Source organism: Salmo salar, chromosome ssa22 (genome assembly GCF_905237065.1).
Source record: "Salmo salar chromosome ssa22, Ssal_v3.1, whole genome shotgun sequence".
NCBI classification, from domain to species: Eukaryota; Metazoa; Chordata; class Actinopteri; order Salmoniformes; family Salmonidae; genus Salmo; species Salmo salar.
The window spans coordinates 60,867,755-60,885,748 of NC_059463.1; the positions used below are offsets into that span (position 1 = coordinate 60,867,755).

General features: G+C 44.5%; 1 protein-coding gene across 2 annotated transcripts in view; it reads right to left on the bottom strand.

The window, feature by feature from the left end:
- The window catches only part of flnba (filamin B a), a 103,770-nt gene that overhangs the window by 63,587 nt on the left and 22,189 nt on the right, over nucleotides 1-17,994 (bottom strand). For both annotated transcript variants that reach the window (XM_045705699.1, XM_045705698.1), the window contains exons 2-7: nucleotides 7,319-7,567; nucleotides 7,072-7,166; nucleotides 5,685-5,832; nucleotides 3,010-3,203; nucleotides 604-766; nucleotides 224-418 (exon numbers count right to left, since the gene is read on the bottom strand). In XM_045705699.1, the coding sequence (XP_045561655.1) occupies nucleotides 224-418; nucleotides 604-766; nucleotides 3,010-3,203; nucleotides 5,685-5,832; nucleotides 7,072-7,166; nucleotides 7,319-7,567 (1,044 nt within the window). The remainder of the gene's footprint in view (nucleotides 1-223; nucleotides 419-603; nucleotides 767-3,009; nucleotides 3,204-5,684; nucleotides 5,833-7,071; nucleotides 7,167-7,318; nucleotides 7,568-17,994) is intronic.

Sequence of the window (17,994 nt, forward strand, 5' to 3'; positions counted from 1 at the left end):
CTAGACCTGGGGGGTTCTAGAATCTAGCCAGAGTTCTGTATATAGGCTAGACCTGGGGGGGTTCTAGAATCTAGCCAGAGTTCTGTATATAGGTTAGACCTGGGGAATGGGGGTTCTAGAATCTAAAGAAAGCTCTTCAATTAAACAGCATCTAAACCTTCTGAATACAATCCATGTAATTTATTTAACCCCCCCCCATCCCCAGTCTTAGGTTAGGGGTCACCTGGTCCAATGTTGACAGTAGAAGGACTCTTGGGTATGGCGATGCCTCCGAAGGTGACGGTGATGGTGTGAGGACCCTGCTGGGTGGGCTTGTAGGTACACCTGAACACACTGTCTCCTTTATCCTCCATCATGGCCTCCAACGGTCTACCCTGAGGATCCTTGATGAAAGCAGACACGTCTCCAACTCCCGCCCCTAGTTGTGAGAGGAACACAGCAATACTTTAGCCAAAGCACCTAGATTTCACTTCTCTTCCATTAACATACAGATCTGGGACCAGTCTACAAAGCACCAACTTCAAAATGCTAATAAACACAAGACGTTAAACAACCTGCAGCGTATGTGGTCAGTTATTGTCCTGCTGTGGGAGGAGAACCAACCTGCAGTGTAGATGTCGAAGTAAGTAGGTTTGTTGGCTATGTTTCCTATAGCTTCCAGTCCAGGTCCTTTAGCTGTAACCTTGGTGGGGTCTCCCTGAGCCTTGTCCACGCTCACCTCAAACGGAGACTTGGGGATCTGCTGGCCTGCAAACAGCACCGTCACCTAGACAAGACCAAACAACAACCACCATGTCAGAAATCATGGAAGCGGTATGTAATGCCGTCAAACAGTTACCACACAATATCAGACAAGCTCCCGGTCAAGTGAAGAACTTGACTCTAGAACTGAATCAAGAGCTTGCTAAATGGAGTGAAGATTGTTGTGGTTAGGACTGTGGTAGTTAAATTGTCACCCGGTAATTTGCAATCACATTTAACATCTTCAGGCTTCCACACACAGCCTACAAGCCACTGATGCAAACCTTGGAACATCTACATTTAAAAAAAGTCGAATAAATCCATGTAATATATCCTACACCATCACAATAAATCCATTATTTATTTTAGACAGGTCTAAAGAAACATATGAAGAAAATGTAGTCTATTTCAGAAGAACAGAATAGCATACTCTGAGTTGTCCTTATGTTAGGTCCTGATCTGGCTGTGCCAAATGGCTGTGGGCTACACTAGTTAATTTAGCAGACAAGATTAGCTTAGAATTCAGTGGCATTATTTTATAGTATGAAGAATACAGTTGAACAAAGTTGAATAAAATATATATTTTGGCCAAACGATTTGAGGGGGTGCACACATGCGGCTATTCTGTGTTAAGCGGTTAAAGAAATAGGTATTCTTAAATGCTTAATGTAACTTGTTCTACAAACGTTGGGCTACATGTTCAGATTTTTAATACATTGTAAGGCTGAATGATGCAACTAATGAGGATTTGAAAAAAAAAGTTGTTTCAAAAGGCATGATCTCTGCTTTGTTTTTTTTGCGCAGGCTGTACACACTTCATCAGTCTCTCATTCACAATTTGACAAGCAGTTGATAATCCCTGGAATTTCCCGGCGGCATTCCCTTTGCGTGGCCTTAATGAACGCAAAAAATAAAACAAATTCCATGCCTTTTGCCCTTGGGCTAAATTTAATTCTCTTCTCCTAGCTGCATGCTCCAACGCACCTCATGTGATCAGGTCTTTCTCACAGGCTACAAGTGAAGACAGACACGTCAGGGACAACAACACACATCTTAATCCAATTCCAAGGTGCATATTGAAGATATTGTAAGAACTATCCAGATTGAATTTGTCAGCCAAGAAGAGCAGTAGGCCTAATGAACAGCAAAAGCACTAGCCTATGTCAATCTACTATCCCCTATAGTACAAAGGTCAACCTATACTATTCTGTGTGAAAAATAAATATTCTAAACATAGTCTGGGAGAGTAGCGGGATGCGATAGTGCCCAAATTAATACTAGCATCAAAAAACATCGATTACGCAATGTGGCTGATGCAATAGATCAGAAAGTTCAGCTTAACATGCATCTCTTCACATTTTAAGCGCAGCAACACGCACATGGTAAGCTATTAGCGGGAAAACACCATTATCAAAAGCAACCTCAAATGTGACTATGCATGTAATGCTTAAATTATAAAAATTAGTTTTTTTACAGTGAATAATTATCTTCCCTAAAGTTGAAACTAACTCTGCTTATGTATCTCAGTTAGGCTCTAAACCCCTTGTAAAGCGGATTAATGTGCTTAATTAAAAAAAATAAGTTATTTGGTCACTTTAGTTGTGATACAAAACCTTATCAAAAACATATAGGTCTATGGAGTAAAGCTACGAGGTGTGCGATTATGATTACAATAATAATTCAAAAGTGATATGATAATATCGTCATCCATCTGACTATTCTTGATTTAATAATCTGGTCTTCACACATACTGGATCATTATCATGCACCTGTTTCGAAACTGGGAAGCGGCAAAAAAAAATACATGTCATCTATGCACTTAAATAGCAGATGGACACTTTCCCGTAGTTCATTTTCATGCCAGTCAGGTCAGCTATACTCCTGTTGTGAAGATAAGCAATGTGCTTAATATTAGGAAAGTTGAGAAATAAATATAGTAGGCCAAGTCTATAGAAAGGTGATGGGATCCTCCTCTTTTTAGTAGAGGCCATCACTCGTTTTTCTCACGCAATTGCATAGCCTATAGAACTGTTACGCAACATGAGCTCATGGGCTCTCATGAAGTGTTTGATTAGATTTTACATTACATTTGCATTGCTGTCAGAGTGATTAGAGAGACAGTAGAGTGCTGAGTACCAGGCAGTTAGCTAGTTTGGTAGGCTACTAACGACCAGCAGACCGACCGAGTTGTGGGGGAATGGTACAAGATCAATTAGCAGTAATGGTTAGCTGCATGAATGTTTACAAAAGGGACTGGCTGTACTGTACCTTGTGATGACCCATAACCTGGGGTATGTAGGTGACGCTGAAGGTTTTCTTCCCTTCGTTAGGAACTGCCTTCACCTCTTCTCTGGTTCCTTCTGGGTCCTCCACGTAAACCGTGACCTGTCCCTGACCCGCACTGAACGCATCCACCGTGAAGATGGCAGGACGCAGCACCCTGTTACCTACTGGCTCCAGACCTGGGAGGGAGAAAAACACTGATTAACACGCCAGATACTCTACTGTAGAAGATACAGGAGATTGTTATTGAGTACAGTCTCTGGAGTTCTGTAGTACCGCAGGTCTTCATCCTTCAGGAACTGATTCAGAATCAGCTGAGAGTCAATGACATTGATTTGGAACGGGGTACAAATAGTGTCACAGAGCAGTGTGTTCTCTTTCAAAGATGGCGGTGATGAGATTAAAAGCAACGTGAAATCCAGGACTTGTATTAGCTGGAAGCCAAAGCATGTCCACTTCAGGGTCCAAGGATTACAGAGACCATGGAGTCTGATACTGTAGCATATGGATGGTCAGACCCGAATGGATGGAAAATAGATCACGGTACTTTCATTCTCCTGTCTGATGATGGAAGGAGGGAAAGTGCTGCTGAACCAATAGCCGGCCTGTGCATTATTGATCAGATGGGGAATCCAGGCCATCCTGTCCAGTAACGAATGAGCCTGGCATTAAGCAATGGAATTTACAGGGGGACCTCGCCATTGTGTTTCCTTAAGAGGGGAGATCAGCTTTACTATAGCAGATCGAATTTATCACTTCCAATCCCCCCCCCCCCCCATTTATTTTATGTAAAGCACCAGCCAGAAGTTGACACACCTATTCATTCAAGGGTTTTTCTTTATTTTTACTATTTTCTACATTGTAGAATAAGAGTGAAGACATGGAAACTATGAAATAACACATATGGAATCAGTCTCATTAGTGATTGTAAGCTGATCTGATCTTTTTTTTGGTACATAATAATATCTCCGCCATAACTTCCCAAAGACACAGAACACAGCTTCTACATACACGAATCTGCAGCGCCGGACCAGGCCCTAATCCCCGGGACTCGAATAAGGAAATGGCAGTGAGGAAAATAAAAGCCAGGCAAGCCCGGTATATTGACTATGTTGGCGAACAAATAGATGACCATTACCCTCTGTTCTACTGGCGAAAGTGCAATCACCGGAGAACAGACTGGGCGAACACCGTTCCATCCTATCACTGGGTCCTGAAGAACTCATGTCCTGTTTGTCACAGTCGTTGCTGAACGAGGACATGTTAATACAGATTGCTGTTTTTTTGGGGGTTTTTTTTGCATCGTCAAAACCGGATGGCAGACTCGGGTAAGACAAAGGGAGGAGGGGTGCGTCTGTCAACAACAGCTGGTGATCTCTAATGTTAAAGGAAGTCTCAAGTTTTTTTTGCTTGCCTGAGTTAGAATACCTCATGATTATAACACACTCAAACAAGCCGTATAGACCCATAAAGCAAACAAGAAATTGCACATTCAGAGAGTCTGTGGCTGGTGATTATACCTCATTTACCAGCATGTTACCTGCAACTAGGAGAAAAATAAATAAGTACAGCTAGATCTTATCACCTACACGGCTATACAATCCTCTCCCTCACTCCCTTAACCAATCCTCAATCCTCCTGCTAACAAATTCTATCCTGGACTTCCCGGCGGGCCACCCCCCAGGTGGTGAGGGTAACCAACACCACATCTACCACGCTGCCTCCAACGCCATCATCAAGTTTGCTGACGACGGGTAGGACTGATCACCGACGACAATGAGCAGCCTATAGAGGTGAGGTCAGAGACCTGGCATTGTGGTGCCAGGACAACAACCTCTCCCTCAATGTCAGGACAACAGAGGAGCTGATCGTGGAGTACAGGAAACAGAGGGCCGAGCACAACCCTGTCCACATCAATGGTGCTGTAGTGGAGCGGGGTCGAGAGCTTCAAGTTCCTCTGTGTCCATACCGGTAAAGAATTAACATGGTCCACACAACCAAACAGTTGTGAAGATTTTACTACAACACCTCTTCCCCCCCTTCAGGAGGCTGAAAAGATTTAGAAAGTTCTAGAGCTGCACCGTCGAGAGCATCTTGACTGGCTGCGTCACCCCTTGGTATGGAAATTGCACTGCCCTTGACCGTAAGGTGCTAAAGAGCGTGATGAGTAGGGCACCAATACATCACGGGTGCTGAGCTCCCTGCCATCCAAGACGTCTATACCAGGCGGTGTCAGAGGAAACTCGAGCCACCCGAACAATAGACTGTTTCCGCTACCGCGTGGCAAGCCGTACCAGTGCACCAAATCTGGAACCAACAGAACCCTGAACAGCTTCTACCCATAAGCAATAAGACTGCTAAACGATGAATGAGGCTGTTGAGGTAAAAAAAAATGGGGGTGCAACTCAATACTAGGGAGATGTACTTAATGTTTTGTCGACTCGGTGTAGACCGCCACATGGTGTGTGTTTGGCAGGCACTCAGTATTACTTAAAAGGTGTCATTATTAAGCTTGGGCCTAGTAATGTTATGCCGTTTTGGAGAAGTTATTCCTCGCAATGCCAGGGTTGTGGGTAACATTTCCTCAGGTATCAGACATACTAAAAATGAATGCACTGAAAGTCACTTTGGATAAAAGTTGATGTATATAGATATATTACCTGGTCCATATGCACGAGCCTTCTTGGGGTTGAGTTTGGGTTTGAGGGGTGCGCCAGGCTTCAGTTTGGCTTTTGGGAATTGGGACAGGTAAGTCATCACTGACTGTTCGTCCACACTGGGGTCAATGATCTCCTCTGGCGCAATCACCTAAGACAGAAGATACATTATGACCTACAGTACAGACGACATGATCAGATAACCTCTACAGACAACACACACGATGAGTAGGGCCCCCTGAGGTTTTGCTGACAACCTATAATAACTATTGCAGTTCACATCACATGGGTCAGTAAAACTGGTCAGCGTCAACATTATCTACAGATTTCAGTATTCAAACAAAAGTATGCTGGTGTTGAGACTGTGGGTAAAGAGTAAGTCTGGAGGCAGCGTTAACACCACAGAGGAAGTCTGGAGTGTTACTACAATGTGGCCAATATCAGAGACAGCAACATTTATACAAAATATCTGCTGTTGAAAAGCAAATGCTAGAATAAAAAGGGATATAATATCTAGATGCTTTTCATAGTGGACATCAAGTTTATAAATTGCCTGGCTGGGCTGATGAGACAGTGGGTTGCGCAGTGAGACGAAACAGAGTAAATAGGCATTTTAACGTCATAGCTTTAGACCAGTGGTAACTTGTGGAATAGACAACGGCTGGAATGTGGATTTAACCAAAATCAGCATCCAGGACTAGACCCACCCGTTGTATCAATAATGTTAATAACTCTTGGAACAGTTACAGATAGAGTCTCCTGTTTGCAGACATTTAACTTGGGTGTGTCATATGATTGATTTCCATAAAGCTTTTGATTGTTTGACTGCTGCACCCACCTGGTAGGTAAATACAGCTCTGGGGAAAAAATGATGAGGCCACTGCAAAATTAGCAGTTTCTCTGGTTTTACTATTTATAGTTAAAAATAGTTTTATAAAGCAACATTTTTTATTTATTTGATAAACTACTGACAACTTCCTAAGTTAAATCATTAGTATTGTGTTTAAAAATGCATATTAACTTATTTTCTATGTATTATATGAGGTCTGACAAAATTACCTTTGTTATTTTGACCAGTTGTCATTTTCTGCAAATAAAATGCTCTAAATAACAATATTTTTATTTGGAATGTGGGAGAAATATTGTCAGTGGTTTATAGATTGGGTAAAAAGTAACATTTTTGTTTTAAACACATACTTATAAATGGTAGAACCAGAGAAACAGATCATTTTGCAGTCGTCTCTTCACATCTTTACAGAGCTGTAGATCATTTTCAGCACCATTCAAACTTGGCTCAGAAGGAAAAGTCCAGAAGATGCACTGTCAGGAACAAATTACAGGGACCGGAGGGATCCATGACCCAGCCTTACGGGGACCGTGTTATTCTCACCTGAGGGATTCCCAGCCAGTCATCAGCCAGCTGCATGGCCTCTTGGGCGTTGTCTGAAGGCTTGTTGTCCCACGTCTCCCAGTCAGGACACAGACCTGCACAAACAATAACATCAATAAGAAAACTCACATGACCAATATCCATATCAAAACCTTACCCTAAACACCTCAACACCCACTCAATAACAAAAGCACATGAACACCACCAGTTATCCTCTAGACATAGGAGACGGACCCCCAGAACCTACCTGGAGCACAGCTATCGACCAGGGCTCCCAGGGCCTTGCCACTCTGCCAGTCTCTGCTGAAGTTGTTGATGGGCAAGTCTGGCACTTTATTCTGGATCCATCCCAGAAGCCTCTGCTTCGGGGTCTTCTTCTCCGCCTCGTCATCCACCTCGTCTTCCCACACCGGCATGGAGATGGAGTAGTGGAGGATCAGAGTCCACACCATGCCCAGGATGAGTTTCATGTTACCATCCACTATGGCCTTCGAGTCTGGAGGGGAGAGACAGATCTAGGATCAGATTTTAGGTTCACGTCCACAAACACTATTTACTGTCTGGATGAAGGGAGGAGGAAGACGAAGGACGGAGAAGTTGAAAGCAAATGAGGAGGAAGACAAAAAGGATGGAGAAAGTGTTTTTCTATTTTACTTGACAAAAGATAGTGCCTTCAGAAAGTACACACCCTTTGAGTTCACATTTTTTTGTTGTTCCAGACTGAATTAAAACGTATTATTTTGCGACTTCTTGTTACCGGCCTAAACAAACCCCATAATGTCAAAGTGAAATTGTTTTTATAATTAATACAACATTTCAAAGCTGAAATGTCTTAAGTATTAAACCCCTTTATTATGGCAAGCCTAACCTCAGGAGTAAAAATATGCTTAACAAGTCACAACACACAGGGAGTTGTTGCAAGTGTTTATCAGGATTGTTATGACTACCACATCTCTGTACCCCACACACAGATAATTGTAAGGTCCCTTAGTCAAGCAGTGAATTTCAAAAGAGGGAGTTTATCTAATGCCTCAAAGGGCACCTACCGGAAACAAAGCAGACATTGAATATCCCTTTGAGCATGGTGAAGTTATAAAATCACACATTTGTGTATCAATACACAAAGTAAAGACGTCCTTCCTAACTCAGTTGCCAGCGAGGAAAGAAACAGCTCAGGGATTTCACCATGAGGCCAATGGTGACTTTAAAACAGAGTTTAATGGCTTGTGATAGGAGAAAACTGAGGATGGATCAACAACATTGTAGTTACTCCACAATACTAACCTAAATGACAGAGTGAAAAGAAGGAAGTCTGTACAGAATAAAAATATTACAACACGTTTCAACAAATCACTAAAATAATACAGCAAAACAATGTGGCAAAGCAATTAACACTTTCTATTCAGGACAAAAAGTTGTGTTTGGGGCAAATCCAATACAGCACTGAGTACCTCTCCATATTTCCAAACATAGTGGAGGCTGCATCATGTTATGAGTATGCTTGTGCTTAAGGACTGGGGAGTTTATCCCAGGATTAAAAATAAACAGTGAAGCTAAGGACAGGCAAAATCCTAGAGGACAATCTGGTTCAGTCTGCTTCCCATCAGACACTGGGAGATGAAGCCACCTTCCAGCAGGACAATAACCTAAAACACAAGGCCAAATCTACACTGGAGTTGTTTACTAAGACAGTGAAAGTTCCTGAGAGGAAGTTACAGATTTGACTTAAATCTGCTTGAAAAATATGGCAAGGCCTGAAAATGGTTGTCAAGCAACGATCAACAACCGATATGACAGAGCATGAAGAAATTTCTAAAGAATAACAGGCAAAATGTTGCACAATCCCAGTGTGGAAAACTCAGACTTACCCAGAAAAGTGTTTCTACAAAGTATTGACTCAGGTGTTTGAATGCTTAATGTAAATGCAATATTTATACATTTAAAATAAACAAACATTTCTAAAAACAAGTTCACTTTGTCATTATGGGCTAGTGTGTGTAGATGGGTGAGAATAAGTTAAAAATACTGCCCCAATTAAAAAATGTGGCTTAAGCCAAGAGATATGAATACTTTCTGAAGGCACTGTAAATGCAACAGTATTCATGTTTGAATTCCCTGGTTAAGATGACCTTCGTACCATGCATTAACACTGCTCCTCCTCCATCAACACAACAGCTTCATTTCACTGAGCTCAATAGGAGGGAGGACCCCATTAGCTCATCTCTGAACACTGCGGATAAGGAGGAAACAGTTGACTTTGGCCAGAGTAAGACACGTCGACGTACAGCATCAGGTAGAAAACCCATTGCTCAGGGCATGGTCCACTAGTAAACACTTCAAAAAAAACAATTGAACAAAATTAAACCTTTAAAAAAAGTTTAAGAAGAGATTGTGTCCTCAAACAGTTGGGGAAATCAGATAAATGTTGAAAAGAAATATTACTCAACAGCTATGTCTCAACAATTTACAGAAGTGATTTATCGTTCAAACAGTAGCTGTGTCCTAAATAGCACCCTATATAGTGCACTACTTTTGACTGGAGCCCTACGGGAATAGGGAGCGATTTAGTACAGAAGCATTCAATAGGTGTCATCTTCAAGCGGTGTGTAATTTATCCTACACATTACCACAACAAGAGAACTGCTATAGAGATGGACGGAGGGCCAAAGTTTGTCAATCTTTCAGTCAGAGCAGAACGTTGCCCAACCTGGAGGGGCTGCACCCTGTCCACAACTGCTCTACTCAGGCCGCTTCAAGGTGTGTGTGTGCTCGCACACAGTATCAGCCATCTCTGCCAAACATCCTGTCAGCGAGCACATAACAATGGTGTGAGCAGAAGAGTTGAACTGTAACCCACAGCTGATGAGACACACCCTACCCAACACAGCCCAGTGTGTGTTTACTGTGTGTAAAATAAAATACATTTGTACCTTTTCTTCCATTTAAAACATTTTTCACATCATGGGTCTGTTTTAGTTCTCGTGCGTGCGTGTGTGCGCGTGCGTGCGTGCGCATGTGTGTGGCGTCGTGAACAATTTTTACAACACTATGATTTACATCAAATATGGGAGTTCCACAGGGTCCAGTCCTGGGGCCATTTTTTCCCCCTCACTACGCTAATTAATACAAACAGTACTGTCTTGAACTATGGCTTCAGACCAGAGCCCCTTTGACTTGATTTATACCAAACAGACAGACAGCTTTGAGAGCACAAGGCAGGGTGAGAGAACAGAGGCACTTTCTGAAACACGGACAGAAATTCCCTGGCAGTTTGATAGCAGGGACTATCCCAGGGTGCGTCTGAAATGGCACCCTATGTAGTGCACTACATTTGATCAGGGCCCATAGTAGCTGGCCTGGCTCTCAGAGGCTGGTTATTGTAATTTCCTTTCAATGTGGTAAATTAAGACCGCCAGCTAAAAGGGTGAGCACCTACCTAGACCGCCAGCTAAAAGGGTGAGCACCTACCTAGACCGCCAGCTAAAAAGGGTGAGCACCTACCTAGACCGCCAGCTAAAAGGGTGAGCACCTACCTAGACCGCCAGCTAAAAGGGTGAGCACCTACCTAGACCGCCAGCTAAAAGGGTGAGCACCTACCTAGACCGCCAGCTAAAAGGGTGAGCACCTACCTAGACCGCCAGCTAAAAGGGTGAGCACCTAACACCCCATAGAGACAGTTTGACCATCCCCCAATAGTCTAGTACCGGTTTAGACAGCACAGAGACAGATGACCCAATACACTGCATGGCGAGGAGTTGAGCCTAAAAACTCAAGTTGGTATTGTAATGCATACCAAGGAATCCTCCATGACCAGCCATGGACCGTCGCTGCAGCTAAGAGCTCAATACAATATGAGCGTGTAGAAGGACTCATGGAGCAACAGAGGCAGAAAACCCACGTCCATAACAACCGTGTATCAGCATCAACACTAAACAGATTACCTTGAGAAACAGAAACAGATAAGTGTACCATCTTATCATACATGTCAATAAAACAGTTTTGTTGACAAGCTCAACTGAAATGTAGTTTTGCGAGACAGTCATTCTGTAAGAGCCTGACGAACGGCAGCAGACTGGGGAATGATGTTTATTCTGCAGGATCACTGCGTGTGTAGTGTTCAACAGTTTAGGAATAACATTCTCTCCCTGTAAAGTACCTGTGGAAAGTAGTTTTTAACTCGACTGGCCCTTCCGACAATTCTGTTTTAACAAAACAAAAAAAGTAAAGCACAGCGGTTACTAACTACACTTTTATTTTACTTCATCACTGAAGTAAATAAGGCCTTGAACGCGTCCCTAGGAGAAACAAACATGTCTGCCTCAGAACTGTGTTATTGTGTCGGTCTGTGTAGAGTTACCCTGTCAAAGGCATTGGTGGGTGGAAAGGGGCCGTCACCATGGTGACGCCATTGTACCACAATGAAGGAGCTAAGAGAGATATGTATAGACATACGACATTTGAAATGGTCTGTATTCTTTCGGAACTTGAGTAATGTTTACTGTTGTTTTTTCACCTTTGTTTATCATGTACTTCGCTTGCTTTCGCAACACAGCCCCCACCATCCACGGCAACACAGCCCCCACCATCCACGGCAACACAGCCCCCACCATCCACGGCAACACAGCCCATTTGTATTGAAATTGACAGAGGGTGAAAGCAAGAAAGAGGCAGAGACTATTCTTCAGAAACAGAGACCATTCTTCCCAAAGATCGAGGTTAGTCTATATACTGTGGGTCACACATACTGACAGACTGCCTCTCTTCCAACGTTCCACAGGGCAAATGCTAGTTAGATTTCTTTTCATTTAACCTTTATTTAACTAGACAAGTCAGTTAAGAACAAATTCTTATTTTCAAATTGTTCAGGGGCAGAATGACAGATTTTGTACCTTGTCAGCTCAGGGATTCGATCTTGCAACCTTTCGCTTACTAGTCCAACGCTCTAAACCACTAGAATACCTGCCACCCCTGGGTGAGTAAACAGTGAAAAACCCTGGTCACACTATTTGGATAGTCCAGAGAGTGTGGTCATTTGTTGATAAGACACTGCTTGTTGAGGTTATGGTGAATAGATGGTCTGTAGATAGAATCAGCTGTGTTGACTAAAGAGTAAACACTGCGACACCATGACCTAACTCCCATTAGAAATACTGCTGTTACTATGTCTGGGGAATCCCCTGCTGTTCATAACAGCTACAGGGATGTCCCCCTAGACTCCTAGAACAAGGATGTCAAACTAAATCCTTAAGGGGTGTGAGAGCTGAGTACCTAACGAATTAATAACCTAAATTGAGTAATCACGACTGCTCATTAGCTTAAAAGGGGCCGCCCTTCAATGCCCAGCTGTAAAATTAAAGGGATAGTCTGAGATTCTACATACCCAGCCCGATTAACGCATGGATAACATTTTTATGCATCTGCTTGAAGTTAAGGAAGTTGCTAACTATCGTTAGCACAACTTCCAGTCATTGCACCAACGCCAGTTAGCATTGGTTTACAAAAAAAACCAACCATCAACTTCCTTCTAATGGCAAGTGAAAGCAAAGTGCTTAATAGACAAATCTCACACTATCCCTTTAAATGGCATCCAGAACCAGGGGGAGAAAAAAACTAAGAGATGGGAACTGTCTTTGGATTCAGCAGAACACAACTTGCTAGGACAAATCAGTTCCATTGTTTCATTCTGGTTCAGCTAAATCCTGTCCTTTTGTCACCCCAGCCAGTGAGCCAGGGAGCGAGCCAGCCAGCCGTACGTACGGGATAAGGCCAGCGAGCCAGCCAGCCGTACGTACGGGATAAGGCCAGCGAGCCAGCCAGCCAGCCGTACGTACGGGATAAGGCCAGCGAGCCAGCCAGCCAGCCGTACTTACGGGATAAGGCCAGGGAGCCAGCCAGCCGTACTTACGGGATAAGGCCAGGGAGCCAGCCAGCCAGCCGTACGTACGGGACAAGGCCAGCGAGCCAGCCAGCCAGCCGTACGTACGGGACAAGGCCAGCGAGCCAGCCAGCCAGCCGTACGTACGGGACAAGGCCAGCGAGCCAGCCAGCCAGCCGTACGCACGGGACAAGGCCAGCGAGCCAGCCAGCCAGCCGTACGTACGGGATAAGGCCAGCGAGCCAGCCAGCCAGCCGTACTTACGGGATAAGGCCAGCGAGCCAGCCAGCCAGCCGTACTTACGGGATAAGGCCAGCGAGCCAGCCAGCACGTACGGGATAAGGCCAGCGAGCCAGCCGTACGTACGGGATAAGGCCAGCGAGCCAGCCGACGTACGGGATAAGGCCAGCGAGCCAGCCGCCGCGGGATAAGGCCAGCGAGCCAGCCGTACGTACGGGATAAGGCCAGCGAGCCAGCCGTACGTACGGGATAAGGCCAGCGAGCCAGCCGTACGTACGGGATAAGGCCAGCGAGCCAGCCAGCCAGCCGTGCACGGGATAAGGCCAGCGAGCCAGCCGACGCGCGGGATAAGGCCAGCGAGCCAGCCGTGCACGGGATAAGGCCAGCGAGCCAGCCGTACTTACGGGATAAGGCCAGCGAGCCAGCCGTACGTACGGGATAAGGCCAGCGAGCCAGCCGTACGTACGGGATAAGGCCAGCGAGCCAGCCGTACGTACGGGATAAGGCCAGCGAGCCAGCCGTACGTACGGGATAAGGCCAGCGAGCCAGCCAGCGCGTACGGGATAAGGCCAGCGAGCCAGCCGCACGCACGGGATAAGGCCAGCGAGCCAGCCGTACGTACGGGATAAGGCCAGCGAGCCAGCCGTACGTACGGGATAAGGCCAGGGAGCCAGCCAGCCAGCCGTACGTACGGGATAAGGCCAGCGAGCCAGCCGTACGTACGGGATAAGGCCAGCGAGCCAGCCGTACGTACGGGATAAGGCCAGCGAGCCAGCCAGCCAGCCGTACTTACGGGATAAGGCCAGGGAGCCAGCCAGCCAGCCGTACTTACGGGATAAGGCCAGGGAGCCAGCCAGCCAGCCGTACTTACGGGATAAGGCCAGGGAGCCAGCCAGCCGTACTTACGGGATAAGGCCAGGGAGCCAGCCAGCCGTACTTACGGGATAAGGCCAGGGAGCCAGCCAGCCGTACGGGATAAGGCCACGGAGCCAGCCAGCCGTACGGGATAAGGCCAGGGAGCCAGCCAGCCAGCCGTACGGGATAAGGCCAGGGAAGAACAGGAGAACAGAACCACTGACTAGTTTGGACTTGAGTGTCAGTCGTAAATCCAGAGTAGTAAATAAGGTGAACAGTCGGCACCCAGCAGGGGAATAGAAAGCACTTGGTGCACCACTACAAAATGTGGAATTCAATGTCCAAAGAGTGAAGCTATTAGATAATATAATATGAACTGTAGTAGATATGACTGGCTGAAGCCCTCCACCCATATAAAATACAAAAGACATAGTAAAGTATTTAGGATCCAATGAGGTCTTTGAACACTGATCTTCAGTGGAAAACAGCCAAGTCAACCCAGAAGATCAGTTTGATAGTGTGTCCTGGGAGCAGACGTCACATCTGGAAATCCACTTTAGGAGGTGAATGCAACAGGCCCACGTCCAAACAACACTATAGACCTTTAAATCACAAGTCTCCTACTCCACTGATTGGAAGGGAAACCAAACCACAGGAAGGAAAACATTTGCCTCACAGCGGGCGAGCTGTTCACAAGCAATATATAGCTCAACAGGAGTGCACGTCAAGTCAATTTTATTTACAGTTAATTTGAACAAACACTTTAGTATTAATATAGTTTACAAAAAAAAAAAACTAGTCTTGGTTCAATTTAATCCACTTAAAAAAAAAGGTTTGTTTAACTTCGTAAGAATAGGTCAGTTAATAAAAATGTTTCAAAACAGGACTATTTACCACCTGTGTACTGTCCTTACACCAACAGGCTTTAAAGCTTCACCAATGACTTGTAATAAACACTTTAGATTTCTCATGCACAACCCTTCGATTCCAAAAACGCCACTTAACGTTCCAAACTCCAACACATAATTCCAAACCCAGATAAACCATTCAAGGTTGGTTTTTTTGGAAGCCGCTTATTTTTTTTTCCATGCCTAGTTGCTATGGAGACCAAACAAACACTCCTAGACAACATGCATACAAGAAGAAGAAGGGGGGGGGAGAAGGAGGGAGTGAGAGGGCAATGCAGGAGGGAAGTAGCTGTAACAATGACTGTCTTATAGTGTTTCTTCAGTTCAGGAAACATTCCAAGGACAGGAAATGCGTGACTAAAAAAAAATTTAAAAGAAATGGTGCCACAATAATCTGCAGACATTACATTTATTACCCTACATAACACGGAGGACGTTAACTGATGTTAAATGACAAGGTTCATTCACATAAGCACAATTTTAGTCAGGGGAAAAAAAGAAAGTGCACCACTGAAGTCTCATCCAGACGGTCTGGCACAGAGATTATACGGAGGACTTGAGTGAAACGTTGAAGAAAGCCCAACTCGTTAAAATGGGTGAGTTACAAACCTAACGTTTCATGGTAAAAAAAAAATTAAATGTTTCATACATCTATGAAACATTGGAGATTAACTGTACAAAAAAAAAAAAAAGTTAGGCTTTCTACGATGCTTAATAGACAAACTCTTCAACAGTAAAAATGGACTGACATAGTAATGTCTGCATCCGATTTCTGCACCCTAAAAAAAAAAACTGACCGCTTCCCATTCTGGTTCACACCACAACAGGACAATCTGGTTCCCGTCCGATGATGTCATGGTGAGTTGTTGCTGGACGCACCTGCAGTCGGTAAACAGGAAGCAACCCAACACTGTGCCAAACCGTTAACAAATACAACCACATGGGGACGATAAATTAATCTATATCTTAGACTAAGCTGGATTTATGTAAAGTCTCACTGTATTCCTTCAATATGGTAGTTCATACAAGAAGCTTTTTATCATCTTACAGCTCGCACTAAAATCTTCTCTTCTGATATTAAGCTGCATTAAGCCGAGTAATACAGAGGAAGGGATTGAGAGGATTTGAGACATGTGACCAAGATGCGACTAGCAAAGCAGTCCTGTATTGGAGGTACTGGCAGAACCAGCATCCCCACCCAGAAACATTAGTCTGTGCTAGCAAAGCAGTCCTGTAGCTTAGCATCTGCTCTGTCTGACACCATCAATACTGAGCCCGTCACTGGTACTACGGTTTGAGAATAAAAAAATGTAATAAAAAATATGAAACGTATGCATTCACTACTGTAAGTCGCTCTGGATAAGAGCGTCTGCTAAATGACTAAAATGTTAAAAACGTAAAATGTAGTAGACAGGAAGCAGGAGGATGGAGTCGTGGTCTGATTTGCTGAAGGGAAGGCAAGGGAGGGCCTTGTGTACGTCTCTATGGGTAGAGTACAAGTTGTCCAGTATTAGCACCTCGTGGTGCAGGAGATGTGTTGCTAAAAAGGATTTCAGGCTCCCTCCGCTATAAAAGCTCCCTCCGCTATAAAAGCTCCCTCCGCTATAAAAGCTCCCTCCGCGTGAACATTGTTAGTTTATGGACCCTGTACTGCTCGTTTTGTGGTGGGATGTAGACCGGCGTGATGATTACAGATAATGTCTTGTATCTACCAGGAGTTCCTCTATGGGACGACATGTCTGGTGATTATGCTAGCCATGATAGAACTGGGAACATTTCAGACACACAAGGTGATGAGGATGAATGAAATGGCATGACAAAAATGGGCCTCACTCAGGATCTAATCCTGGTATCGCTGTGCATTCAAAGAAATAGCTTAAAAAAATATTTGTTTTTAAATAAAAGTCGATAAAATGCACAATTGTGTTCGTTGTCCGAAGTTCGCCTGCCCATACCATACTCCCCACCATGGGGCACTCTGTTCACAAGGTTGAAATCAGCAAACCACTCGCCTACATGACACCATACACACCGCCTGCCTTGGTACAGTTAAAAATGGGGTTAATCCACAAAACGCTTCTGCATGCAAGTAGCCATCGAAGGTGAGCATTTGCACACTGGAGTCAGTTATGACACCGAACTGCAGACAGGTCGAGACCCTGGTGAGGACGACGAGCATTCCCTGAGACGGTTTCTGACAGTTTGTGCAGAAATTCTTCAGCTTTCCGAACCCAGTTTCATCAGCTGTCTGGCTGGTCTCAGACGATCCCGCGGGTGAAGCCGGATGGGGAGGTTCTGGGTTGGTGTGGTTACACATGGTCTGCGGTTGTGAGGTGGGTTTCATGTACTGCTAAATTCTGAAATGTTTGAGGCGGTTTAAGGTAGAAAAATTTACATTCAATTCTGGCAGCAAGCCACATGGCACACTCCCTCAAAATATAGGTCTTTACACAAAATGACAAACACTTTGTGCGTATATAGAACATTCCTGGGATCTTTTTTCAGCTCATGAAACATGGGACCACCACTTAACAAAAACACAACATGTAAAGTGTAGTTAGGTGAGCAGAAGCTCAAGACTTCCTGAAACAGTGGACCAGTTGTTTAAAAAGGCACACCTCTGGGTTTGCTAAGTCCGCTGTCCAGTTACGACTTTTCACATCCCGTTGGTAGGGAGCTCTTGAACGGAGCTCGCCCATCTTGTTCTGCAGTGGCCAGACATTTGCCAATAAAAAAAAAAAATATCGGGTCGGAAAATTTTCCTTTGCGTCAGTCTAAGGACTCAAACCCTTCTACCGCATCTTGGCTTGCGGCACTTCGGAAGCCCAAAATAATGGAGTTGGGTCCAGTGTAAACAAGGGAATAGCTGAGTTGAAGTAGGAGCCAAAACAGCTTGAGTTTAGTAACTGTTGATTCATTCGTTCAAAAGTACTTGAAGGTCATAAGTGATAATGCTGTGAGCTTTAAATATATATGTTTTTTTTTAAAAACAGGATAAGTCATAATAGCAAAGTCAGGTTGGATCATGTAAGAGATCTGTCAGCG